At 45.3% G+C, this 13,852-nt stretch overlaps 1 protein-coding gene across 1 annotated transcript in view; it reads right to left on the bottom strand.

Annotated features, from left to right (window-relative positions):
- The window catches only part of TGFB2 (transforming growth factor beta 2), a 65,565-nt gene extending 52,450 nt beyond the window's left edge, over window positions 1-13,115 (bottom strand). The window contains exon 1 of the mRNA XM_061365413.1: window positions 12,317-13,115. Coding sequence (XP_061221397.1) covers window positions 12,317-12,659 — 343 coding nt within the window. The 5' untranslated portion in view covers window positions 12,660-13,115. The remainder of the gene's footprint in view (window positions 1-12,316) is intronic.
- Between the last annotated feature and the right edge of the window lie 737 nt (window positions 13,116-13,852).

Consider the following 13,852-nt stretch of genomic DNA (forward strand, 5'->3'; position numbering starts at 1 on the left):
TATACAATCCCAAACAGGGCAACCCATGCTACCTCACATATACAGTCAGCCTTACACTGATCCCAGAAAAAATTATGGAAAGCACAACAGGAATCAGCTCAGAGGAGCTAAGGGATTATAACCAACATCAGTTCAAGAAAAACATATCCTACTCGTCCAGTATCTTATTGAGTGACACTGGTAATCCTGCTGGTAAGACAACTGCTTTAGTATCATCTGCCTGGGTACCTGCAAGACATTTAAGCTGGTGCTACATAATGATTTCGTAAGGAAACACAAACAACAGGCCACTAACATAGCCAGGCAGTAAATGAATCAAAGCCTTGCATTTTAATGAGACTCAAAGTACAATGGCAGGCAGCAAACTGTTACTGAGATACAAGCTTCTAACTAGGTCCCATACGACTCATTTTACTGTACTGTACTATTAAATATTTTTTACCCATCACCTGGAAGGAAACTAAACCATTAGTAACAAACTGCAGATAAAATAATGATAAAGATATGACAAAGATGATTCATCCTGAATACAGTGACTTGAATCTTGAATTATCAAGACATAAATGTCAGTAGAACCCACATAAAAAATACAGCTCTACAGGACAGAGAAACTAGACCATACTTACAGAGTAGGGGACTCCACCCTACCCTGAGAGTCAGGACCTCTGAAAAGGACTTGGGTAGGAAGGGACCCTGATGGATAATTACCCAGGCATGAATTTTACTTCTCCTTGTAGCACTCCTGGCAAAACTACAGCTGAAACTAGCTGCATGACCTGTGTAATACTGAATTAGAGCAGAGTCTACAACATGCAAGTACTTAGTAACGCCACAGTCACTGTTGAAGTGATGTGTCCAGTACTGCTGCCCACAATCTCAGCAGTATATGAATAAAGCAGATGAGTTCCAGAGGGAAACCATGAGAATAACTGAAAAGGCAGGAAGTATCTCACAGAGCACAACGTATTAAACTTAAAAAAGCTGTGGCTCAATCACAGTCTATGAATCTGAAACACACTCAAAGCTGGGTAAAACAGCCCATGCTGAGCTCCTGGCTGCCACATCACCTCATGAGTCTTCCAGCAAGCACCACAGCTTGCTCTCAAGAACATCAGTTCCCACCTACAAAACTTCCTTCTCCTGTGGGTACCTACTCAATGTCCACAAATTTGGTAATGAGTGTTCAAAATAGCAAGTGAGGGTTTAAAACACATTTGAATGCTAGAACTTGGAGCATAAACAACTTAAAACACCAAGATGCTTGTTTCTAGTGAATGTAATTAATCACCAGAATAATCTACCAGGTATGATGTGAACTCTCTTTCAGAAAGGAATTAGTTTGGCTGAAAAATGCAGGTGGGGAGAACAGCAGGCCATCTTAATGGCTTCCAGCTTTTTAATTCCTAAATGTCCATTCTAACTTAAAGCCTTATAGAGCAACAACAGTCTCACCCTTTCTAAAATACAATATGATGTCAACTAGCCATTAGCTGTGAGCATGAAGAGACCTGGAGCATCCTCAACTGAGAACTTCTCAGCGGAAGGAGGTACGCATTTCATTCCTGTTCTAACACACCATTCACCATTTCAATTGTAAACCTTCTTGTAGGTCTGGCTGTCATTACATTAAGGCACTTTATGCCTCTGTAGTTTCCTTAGATTAAACAAGAACCAAGCCTTTTGGTTTTATGTCCTACACCAAATGGCTTGGGATCAAACCTCATCTCACCACAACAAGGGAAATACCACATAGCTAAAATACAAACCAAGGTTTTTCTTTTCTTTTAAAAAAGAAAACCCAACCAAACAAAAGCCCAACAACCTGTGGTGGATGTTGAGTCCTCCCAGGCTTTGAAAAGTATATAGTAGCAGTAGAAACATCATACAAAACAGCATCCAAGACATTTCTAATCAACAAAGCAGATTCACCTGACTCATCCTTCATCTGAACAAAAAAGTTGGGATTCTCAAAGGCTACAAAGGAACCACTTCTTCAGGTGCTGCTGAAGTCTCCAGCCGCAATGTTTGCCTAAACAATCACTGCACAGACTCTAATTTCAGGCCCACAAGTTAAAAACCCAGAGTGGCTTTACTGACTCAAATTAAATTGCTACAGCTTTTTATCAATGCAAAAAAAGCACCTTGAAAGTTAACTCATTATTTCATGAGCCACTTTGAGACACAGCTCGTCAGAGAGGCTTTACATAAAGCCACTTTCACCTTCATGCTACAAGCATAGTTTAGGAACTTAGCTTTCCAGCTTGTAAACTCAGCATACATCAGGCATCAAACTAGCTTTCAGAAGTCGTTCTCCCAGCTCCACCTCTAGAACTGACTTTTAAGACTTGATTGATAACACAAAACTACCCTGTTGGCTTAGCCCTGACCTTTCTTTACAGTCCAATGCACAGAGATTTGCCACATTCTTGTTCACAGCCTCTAGACTCCTCCCTGGTCCAGATGCTGAGGTCTGATTTTGCTTTTCATAAGAAGCCTCTGGATGTGGTGTGATTAGCTCCTAGACAAAAACTTGCTGTAGGGAGGATGATAGAGATATATTATGGCATGTTTATTTGCCAAGACCTTTGCAGTCATATGGTCATTTATTTTAGACAGAGGGAGATGTGGAATACCTGAGAAGTACAGAACATGAACTCATGCCTCCTTTGCATTCTGGCATTCTTGCCATATTGCTACCATATGCTGTTCCCAGATGACATCTGCCATCAAATGCTTCCATCAATAAGCTACTAAGGTGTTTATTTTAAAAAGTGAGGGTTTTTTTTCCCCTTCCAAAACCTTATGCAGAAGAACATCTCCAGTGGCAACTCAGTAAAAGGGAAAGCACCACATTACAGTAACACATCCCAGTATACCTTGAAGATGTGGCCATTCCCTGAAACAAAGGAACAGCACTTACTACCTGATCCAAAGACTTTTGCAGTCAATGGAAAGACTTCCAGTGTTTCAGCAGGCTTTGGACCAGGGCACTTAATCTGGGGAACATACTCTCAAAAGGCAGAAGAATGGAAAGGTCTGGCTGTATCACATGTATAGCTAGCTGACCTTGTGGCAAGTGTGCATGAGGCAGGTTCCTTTCCAGATTCTACCTCAACAAATACTCTTCGAGCCAGAGAAAATTAAGTCTCCCAATAAAGTGGGTAAATAATAGGACTCCAGCTTGGAAGGAGGTAAGTTCCTTCAGACATACGATATTGTTCTAACTCATTCTCTGGCCACCTTTATAAAGATCTCTTTTTCTAGATTCTTTTGGGGCTCTTTTCTTCCCTGATTAGCAAGGGGAATGTGAAATTTCCAAATACATGGCTCCTAGCATCTGGAAGAAATGTAAGCTGGAATCCAAATTCAAAGAGGGAGAGAAAGCTCAGACACCCAACAGTCTGTTCCGAGTCCATCCTAAGTGGGACAAAGCTGTTCCCTTAGCTCCCTTCTTTCCAAGCTGTATATCCTGGCAGGGAGCCTTCTCAGTTCCTATCACACCACCAGATCAGAAAAGCAGATTTCTTTTCAATAAAGCTGGAACTTGTTCCTCACTCACAAACCTACAGATGTATGTATGGCTGCTGCAATAGCCTGCCATTATACACTAGGTAAACGCACAGCAAGCATACCAAGTGAAAAGTACAGGCATCTTTCAGCATACCTCAATGTTGAAATGTGGCTACTTCACTTCCAAAGCGTGCATCAAGAAAAACTTGAGTACAGAGCAGTGATTGGCACAAGACATATACAGCTCCTGCACTGCCAGGAAGGCCCAGAGCCAACTACGAGAGCCAAGAAAACTGAGCTGGATCTCTCAGAGGCTGGGTGAGAATGAGAACACCAAGGATCTGCCTGGATCCAACACACCTCCAGGCAGTTTAAAACATCACATCATGTTGGAGAATACAATATATCGCTCATCCTTCCCTGAGGGCAAACATCCCCTGTACCCCCTACAGGCATTTAGATGAAGAAATTAGCTGCCAGCGCTGCCTGTGTCAGTGGATCTGACCCCTGGTATCCATAAATTTTGCTTACTAGGTATTCATTAAGTGCTGTTTCAGTATTATCCAGCCAACTGGATTGATTCCTGCATCAAAGCCTCAAAGCACGAAGGCCAGGAACTGCAATAGAGGGCACAGGTGCTCCTCCATCACCACATTCTTGGGGAACCAGAGACATCTCTCAGCTTTGCTAACCTGGGCCACCCCTGGGACCAAGCAGAGGTGGGACAAGGAGCAAAAGCCTGCCACAGGCCATGGTGAATGCCAGACCCCAACATCACTGTCCCTGTTAGCATCAAAGAGGGTACATTTGCTACAGCATTTTTACATATCACTTGTAAGATGGAAAGTTCTGCAGATGTTCTTTCTCATAGCAGACATCTGGGCAGTCCTGGAGTCTTTACGACTATTTGCCCAAAGCCCCCCAGAAGTCATTTTATATGTATTGTGCAATGTCTACTCAAATAAGCAAGGACTAATCTCTTTTCAATTTCAGATACTAGAGATCATCTGTGGGCTCAGAATTAGTATTACTGCTCAAAGCCTTCATCAAGTATGGGATTGCTAGGCACTCTCCCACCGCTTCAAGAGAGTCAGTGCTGCCAAGATCTATTAGCTTTTCAGCCTCCTGAGTACAAAGTCTACCCACAAGGTTGGGGGGTTTTTGGTTGTTTCTTGCTTCTTTTTTCCCCACCCCAAGGAATGAAAACCAACATGTGATTCCCATCTTTCACTCATTGCTATGGTAAATACAAGTTACCATCGCTATTTCAGCTGAGCTAGCTGCTGGATTGCAAATGCTATATGTAAACAAAAACAAGTAAGAGAAGGAACTTCAACAGGCTTAGCTCGTCTTTTAGAATTCAAGGCAAGGTTTAAAAAAGAGATGAAAACACTGAATACTAACACCAGCCAAACAGGGAAAAATAACAAAGTTGTAAGCCTGAAAAACTGAAATGGAAAGAATGACAGATTTACTGCTGCATTTGATGCACATAACCACTGATAGACTCTCCCCAGGAAGTGTTGAAATTGCCATCACTGAAATGAATCCAGAAGCTAAAAATCAAATTATCTTTCCCAGAACATTCCAATTTGGGCTTTGGCAACAACAGATGTTTTAATGCTCTTAAATATATGCACGCGTGTGTGTGCACGCATGCACACACGCACACATATACTTTAGTACAGTATCCTCTTTCAAGCAAGACCTCCCTCTTAGTTTTCACAAAGTCAGACTGAACTCACGGTCCTTCTGCAGTCTTTTCTTCAAAGTCTCTGCTCAAATGCACAACTGTCAGATTAAGCAACCCGTAAGGAGCTTTACAGCAGCTCCAAGTTATGAATGAATGGTTATTTGTGGACTTGCTTGTCAAGACAGACGCGGTATTTGTCAGTGCAGTGTGGGTTAGATATGGTGGGAAGGAGCCAAACAAGCAAAGTGAAAGGTCAGTATCACAATGTTTCCCTTTCCCCTGCCTCATTTCACCTAAAAGGATGCCGCAGCTTTTGCTGAAGTGTAATACAGAAGTCTATATTCATGCAACATATCATGCTTATTTGAAAAGCAATATTCTAATGTAATAGACTAGTATAGATAAGTAGAAGAAAAACGGGTGCAGAGAGAAAGAAGAACAGGAGCACTCTTATGCAAGAAAGCAAGGGATAAATACGAAACTGACAGAAAACATGTATTTAGTAACTTGGTGATACTTGAATCAAGACCACCCTGTAGAAGTTGAAACACAAGCATTGTTTTTCTTGTATTAAAATGCAGTATTACAAGGTTAATTCATGCTGGAAGGGACATCCAGTCCAACCTCCAGCTCAAAGCAGGGACAGCTATGAGGTCGCTTCATCTTTCATAAAGTTATTTATAATAACCTGAAGTCACCATTACACTGTGCGAGGTCTTGTTTAACAACAAAAAAGAGGCTCCTTCCCTAAGGGGGTCCCAGTGGGGAAAGGCTCAGCTCTACAGTAAGGATCCTGAATAGGTCAATGAGCATCATACATGAAATTAAAAGGAACCCCCATTGTCCAAATTAAAACCTGAACAAGGGAGAGATGTTCTCCCCACACTATCAGCCATTAATGCGCTGCAGGCATGCTGGTCTATCATCTCCTGGAAACCAAACGTGGATGCCAGCAAACCCAAACGGCAACACAAGATGTACTTCATTGGAGCCAGGAGCTTTCCAAGCAGCATGCAAGAACTGCCATGCGGTTGGATCCCTTTGGAGAACCTGGCTGATTTAGACAGCACTATGCTACCCACAGAGGAAACTTTTCTACTCTGGACCAACTTGCAGTGCACCAAAACCATGTAAAAACCTGTTCATAAGACAGGTCTAGCAAAGCTATGTCTAGCACTTCATTTCTCCAGAGCCAATCCCCTGCCATTCAAGCTAGGAGAATCACAGTACTAAACAGGGTCGTGAGTCATTCATACACTCAAAAACAACTGTTCACACTGACAGGAGGTAAAGCAACCCTCCACACCAAGGGTTTTTTAACTCCTCATCCTCTTGCCCTGGAGAAATCTGTAAGTTTCTCCTCTACACCATGCAGCTCTATGTCCTGTACGGTTGGGTGTCCAGCTACAATCACTTCACAGCAGGAAGGACAGCAAGGAAAAGCACTGGGGAGCTTTTCTAAGAAGAAACATAGTTGCTTTGGGTAACATTACTACAGGAAGCCAACTGACAGTGATGCTGGAGCTAGGAACCTACTAGTCAACACTGCAGATTGAAAGGGAAACAAGCAACGGCCTGTGGTTGAACGCAGGATGCAAACTTTCCCTAACAGCAACCAAAACAAACTGTTTAGTCGTAACAAGTCAGCAGAAACACTGGTAACACAGTATTACAGCAAATAATACCTGGGGAGCGTATCATCCTCAAGCTAAAAACTGCCTGCATGAAAACAGGCAGCATGTGGTTTCACAACAGGAGTGGAAACATTTGTGTGTCTTCACTCATGACTTGTTTTGTCACTGTACCCTGGGGTTCCTCTCTTTATCTGTAACACAGGAGCAGTCTAGCACAGACACTGCAAAGGCAAAAGAAGGCGGCTGCCCAACAGAGTCAGTGTTCTTTGGCATCACGGGAGTACTGAAGAGCTGCATCCTTCCTCTCTAAAAACCCCTGTAAAGCATTTACTTCCCACTGGCCTCTGATGCCTGAAAGACAGGTTTCAATGAAGAGAGAGGGATTTGAACTGTACGGCTTTGTTCATCCCTGCAAATGCACCACAAACTGGGCCCTGATTTGAGAAGCTAATTAGGCAGACACACAGCCTTAATGTTAATGAGTCCATTCATGTGTGGGAAGCTCCGCACAAGTTTCAGAACCATGCTGAAGGAGCTCACCAAGGATGACAGCCACAAGTTCTCATTCATCTTTGGTGCAGACAGAAATCTCAAACTGACAGCAAAACGCTGGAAGTGGTAATTCCAAAGTAGCATAGACATCCTGATGGCCACTGCTGTTCTCACACAGTGCACCAAGGATGAGCAAGGCTAAAACCAGCAGCTAACAAAGATGATGCTCTGCTTTCTCACACCATCACCTACTCACATTCAGTCCTGCAGTTAAGAGGAACCAGAAAGAATGGCATGAGTTCTTGGCACTCCTGCTTGTGGCTAGAGATGTACAGGAACACAAGGGCACATTGCCAGATAGGTCTTTGGGACTATATAACACTCATAGTGCCAGCGAGCTGGGGCTGTGGAGCAGCAGGGGCGCAGTGATGCACATCTAACATTCTCACCAAATTAAGAGTTTAAAGTGCCTCTTTAAAACAGACACCAGAGATAAACTTAAGGAGGGTTATGGAAAGGACTCGGGAATATAGTCCTACATTTGTCTTGTAGGTCCTAGCTGACCTTGCAACATTAAAGAAGGGTGTCATGGGTGTTTTGCTTTTCTGTAGGCTTCAGTGATCACATACCATGCCAGAGCAGCTTGTGGTCCTCCCCCACTCCCAGCGTGGTGCCCTGCTGATGATTCAGGAGGCAAGCAGATCACACAAGTGGTAACCCCCACCACCTGCTCTATATGAGTGGAAGACAGCTCTCTTAGATTTCAGCTACCCTTCGTTAGTGCACCAGAGCATGTTATTTGATTATCCCTCTTAGAATATAGGAGACTACTGTCCAGAAAATGACCCTGCCCCTTTTTAAAACTATTTGCAATTTCCTGGGTTTTTTACATCACCACCCAGGAAGACTGCAGTAAGTGTTATTTATGGGCAAGGAACTATTCCTCCCACTTATTTCCTCAGGGAAGCCTTTGCATTGCTTCAGGTCCCCTCTGCAAACTAGACAGTAAACCTGGAAAGCACCTCCCTTCAACACGTGCTCCAGAGCATAACCATAGGGCCAGCATAGCAAGGAGGCTTTTAAATAAGGTATTCCTTTGAAGACCATTTCCATATAATCAATGACATAGGAAACCCTGAGAGATTAAGGTTTGTGTTCTGCTAAATGCAAATGCACATGAGCCATCCCAGTGTTAACATCATGGTAATGATGCAGTCAGTGCCAGCAGACATGAGCATGGCGTTCCTGCATCAGCAATTTTGGTACCCTGAAGACAAGGAGCCCACATACGTATAATTGCTGGTAAATCAAGTCCTTGTTGATAAAGTAGAAGCATGTCATTGTGTCTTGCCAGTTTATAATGTTGTCTTTCATGAGGCAAATATTCAGCAGAATGACGGGTCTATGTAAAGCAATATTCATGGTACCAAGCGCCTGAAAAGACTAATCCTACCACTCGGTGCAATCTGGAACCTATGGAAGCTCCTTCATACTAAAGTATTTTAAAGTCCACACAAACCCAGGCCCAAACCCAGAAGAACTGTGATTTCTTGGGCTACTGAGTACTTAGAGACCTATCTCCAACAATGCAGAAAAATTAACACTTTACTAGCATTAGCTGTAAGTCATGAGTACTGAACAGCTCTTGACCTTGATAAAAACTGCCATGAACGAAGATGACATGAAGTATCCCGGTTATGCATCAGTATTTGCAACCCTTAACTGTACTTGCATTAGATTCCTGTTTATTATCAGTACAACGGTGATTATCACTCAGCCTCCAATAAATAACTAGCTTCATTATCAGGCACTAGATAATCGAAGAAGAACTGATAAGTAACCAAGTTCTAAGGTGATGCACCTTTCACAGAAATCAGTATTAAGCATTTGCTCAGGCAACTTCACCTGGGCACAGAACTCACAAGATCTGTCTCTGATGTCCTCAGCTTCCATACCCCAGCCCCTTTTCAAACCACTCTATAAAATAGCTCAATTTCCAGCTGCCAACTGGACTTAGGAGAGATTCAAACCTTCAGTACCTAACCCACGCTGTCGCAAGCACAACACAGGCAGGCGTGCCTGACAGACAGGAGCTTTTTGGTTTCTCCAAACCTCTTTGCAGTACTTTTTTCCACCGCTACTTTTCACATCTGGTGGTTTTGGATCCGGCAGTCCCCGCCTCACTAAATTTCCATATATACTCTGACTCGATGTGTCCTTAACCTCAAGTGGACTGTCAAGCCAGATGCCCCCTTACTTCCTCAGTACAAACTATGGGTAAACCTTAGCATAACTTCACTTTGAGCCTTAAACTAACAGCATGTGAAAAGATTAATATGAATAAATTCAAAACTAATCAGATCCCTTCTTTAAATGTTGACACAGTATTATTTATATCCCATAAATACCTTCTTGACTAAAATTCATCCCAGGAGATTGGCATCTTGCCAGTTCTATTCATATTTACTGTATTTATACAGTACAGTTGGCCAAGGATAATATTTAAGACAAAATATGCCTTAGGGTATATACAATATCTCTTATAGTTTTCCTTTTAAATCTCCTTATTGCTAAAAATATTTAGCCTGAACTTTACAGAATGCCCCACAAAGACCTATCAGCGATCCATAGTGATATATTGCTGACTATGAGTATAATTAGAGCATATTTGTAATACTTGGGTTGTAGTCAGTTACTGAATGCTAACAACTTGTGGTAAAAACTGAACCGCTGCTCTTTCCCATGCCTGCCTTCCAGCAGCTTTTGACCTCCAGCGCGTTCACACCGATCCCCTTCTTCCCTTGGATGCAGCAGAATCCATAGAGTTAAAAATACTCGCTCCAAGACGTCTCAGAGAAAGCGCCCGTGGCAGCCAGAGCTGCGCTTTCCATTTCTTCCTTTAGAATGTGGTGGAGCAATTCCTTTCCTTCTGTCTTTTTTGGAAAGGTTCGCTCCATCCAGCATAACTAGAGAGCAGTGGAAAAACAGTTAACCTACTTACTGTGATGTTAGCGACAGCCCTTGCACAGTAGTACTGGATCGGCGGCTTAACCGCCCCTCCGATCCCAAACGTCTGATGCACTCTGTTGGTAGATACCTGCAATCTCCTTTGCTCTTCCAAACCCTTCCTATTGATACTTCAGCACGGATCTGGCCTCTCTGACAGCGTTTTAAAAATAGATCCTCTTTTTGTCAGCACCATCCAAGTCACACACCACAGATATTTTAATTTTCTGGAAAGTATGCAGCTGCATTCTGGACTATTGGTTCTTTGTAGTTTGCTCATGTGAGGAAACAGGACAGACATACTCAGGGTGGGTGCATTTTACAACTCTCTGCGCTGGGGTCAACTCCAGAAGCCGAAGGCACTGCTATCACTGCCCCTAACCTCTGCCCATAGGGGCTCATCCCTCTGCTTAGGGCACAACCTGGTAGGTCTCAAAGTGCTGACTTCCACCAAAACCACCAGCAAAATACTACAGTATTCCAACATGGAAAACAGGCACGATGTCTGTTCTCACAATGAATTACACTGAACCTCTCTGCTCGTACCCACTTGGCTCCAAATAGCCTTTTTTTTTTTTTTTTTTTTTTTTTTTACCCTTTTTAAAGTATTTCTTCCCCGAGGGTAACAAGGGTGCAGTGTATTTATCATGGCTATTAAGGATGGTGCCATAATTACAATAATAAAATGGCTCTGACTGCCAGGATGTCCTGTACCTGATGCTGTCGTTTAAGAATAAAGGAAGAAAGGGGAGGCAGCTGCACTGAGCACGGGCTTTGGATACCTTGGCTGGCATCCTAGGACTATCACATGCAAGATGGAGCAAGCCCCAGAGCTACAACTTGCTAAACTAAAAATAAATAAGGAGAAAATGCAATTAGAAACTCTAGGATAAAGTTACCAAGATGGCTGCATTATCTATTTAAGCAAAGAGGTATGTGCTTTTCAGAAACAGGCAGCAAAGTATATAGGGCATCAAGTAGTGGGGGAGGGAAGAGAGGGAAAAGGGAGCTAAATGAAAGGAGTAGGAACTGGGCTTTGGATATGTGAACAGTGAAGTTATTTTCTGCTTCTGGTATTTCACTTTCCTCAGCGTGGTGATGAGCTAGATTCTTTTAAGGGGGTGCAGTGCTTTTTCTGTTTTCCTCTTCCATACACTTAACCTTCACTACCAAAACAAAAGGCACGTCATTGTGATTATCAATCATTCTAAGTGGATTTGGTCAGCACATTTAGGGTTTTTTTTTCCCCTCTTTTTTCATTTTCTCCCTTTTTTTTAAGTGCAAAACGTGGCATGGATCAACCAGAAGGTCGTTAAAAACAGCAGAAGGCAGACGGGCTGAGACAGGTTCCAACAACCGAGGCTACCCAGAAGGGAAAACTTTGGCTGTACCTGAAGTGAAAGCGCCCATGAACTGAAATGGGAGGCTGGCTAAAGTGGGAAGAGGGGGGGAGGACCTATATGTCCCTGTACTCTCCAAGCACCAACCCGAACAGCAACCAGTCTGTGGGACAACAGAAGAGGCACAGGCAGAAGAGAAGACCGTGACTTCTTTTTTAAAGACCTCCTTTTCTTCTCAGTTATGGAGAGATGGAAACCTGCCCGATCCAGACACTCCAAAGGAAACAACAGCAGTGGAAAGATATTGGCTCTTTTTGAAGGCTGCATAGGGGGCTGTGCGGGAGCTAAACCCAGTGCTAGGGAGGGCTCGGGACCCTGCCCAGGTACATACTGATGGAAAGCAGAAGCACTTTTGGGGTGATTTCAAAGGGGATTGGGGAGCCAGCTGACCCCCAGAGCCACCCAGGCATAGGCATACCCACCACCTAACACAAAGTCACCACCTATACGATGCTACAGACAAAAGCAACCCAAGCAAAGGTGGCACAACGCAATGCACAGAGCTGGTGTTTGAAGGCACTGGGCACTGCCAAGCCTCGGGGGCTAAGTTAACACACCATGCACAAACACAGAGGACTTACTTTCAGGGTAAAAAGGCTGCATATCTATTTTGTAAACTTCTTTAGCATAATACTCCTCTTCGCTCCTCTCCCTCTCGCAAGTGGCAGCTCTGTGGTTGGCTTTCTCTTGCAGCAGGTCCCTGGTGCTGTTGTAGATGGAGATGACCTCCGGGGGCACCTCCTCGGGCTCGGGGTACTCGTCCGGGGGGCTGGTGAGCTTCAGCTTGCTCAAAATCTGCCCTCGGATCGCCTCGATCCTCTTGCGCATAAACTGATCCATGTCGAGGGTGCTGCAAGTAGACAGGCTGAAAGCCACGGTGGCCAGATCCACGGTGAGAAACACGCTCAGGAGATAGCAGTGCATTTTAAGTGTTTAAATACAGCGCCCCCCAGGAAAAAAAAAAAAAAAAAAAAAAAAAAAAAAGTTACTTTAACAACGAACAACAACTACGGAAAAAAATGATTAAAAAAATATTGAAAAATAAAAAGGGGGGGGTGTGTGCAAACAAAGGCAAGATCTGCAGACAAAATGCAGTTCAGAACCGGACTGCAAGGGCGACTTGCAATCGCAACGGGTCAGTGAAAAAAACAGCAATAATAATTAAAATAATGAAAAAAGGGGGGGGGGGGGAGCAAGTTGCTACAACTCGATAGGATTCGGGGGGTGGAGTGAGCCGGGCAGCGGAAGAAAAACGGGAGGAAAAAGCCCCCAAACGGATAAAACAAACCTGCGAATCAAGTAAATGGAAAAGAGCCCGCTCCCGGCGCGTTGGCGGGGCGGCTGGAGCGAAAAACTGGAGGAAAAAGGGGAAAAAAAAAGAGAGAAAAAAAAGAAGGGGCAAAAGGGAAAGGGGGGGGGGGTTTGCTAGCGGCGGTGCTGGGCACTCCTGGCGCTGCCGCAGCCGGCGGGTCAGGGCGTGCGGGCGCAACGCTGAGCCCCGCCGAGCGCCCGCGGCTCCCGGCGGCAGCGGCACCGCCCCGCGCCCGGCGGCGCTCGGCGCTCAGCGCCCGCGGTGGAGGCAGAGCAGCGCACGTGTGCGCCCGAGCGCCGGCCCCCGCGGCCGGGACAAGCGGCGGCGCCTGTGCCTGGCGGCGGCAGCAGCAGCACGGAGCGGCGGCGGCGGCGATCCCGGGTCCGGCCGCGTCCCGCAGGCTGCTGCGTGCGCCCCGCGCCGCATGCACCGACCCACCCCCGCGCCGCCGAGCTCCTTTTTCCAGCTCCCTCCTCTTCCTCCTCCTTTTCCCAAACGCCAACCCCAACGCCGCAGTCAGCGAGGAGGCAGCGCCGCCGCCCCGACAGCCTCCACCGCGGATCCGCGGCCGCAGCGCCGCTTTCCTCCTCCTCCTCCTCCCCTTCTCCGCGGCGAGGCTGGGGCACACGGCGCTGCTCGGCACGGCTCCCGGCGGATCTTAGCCGTGCTCCGCTCGGCACCCCCCGCCCGCCGGCCCCTCGGAGCGCCCTGCGAGCAGCGAACGGGTGCCAGCAGATAACATCACGGCCGCGAAGGGACTGGGAGATTTATAAGGTCTCTCCCCGCCCCACGTGCTCGCCTCGCC

The sequence above is a fragment of the Neopsephotus bourkii genome, unplaced genomic scaffold (assembly GCF_033783945.1).
Source record: "Neopsephotus bourkii isolate Nb327-2 ecotype Australia unplaced genomic scaffold, CSIRO-AGI_Nbou_v1 NB_114, whole genome shotgun sequence".
Taxonomy (NCBI): Eukaryota; Metazoa; Chordata; class Aves; order Psittaciformes; family Psittacidae; genus Neopsephotus; species Neopsephotus bourkii.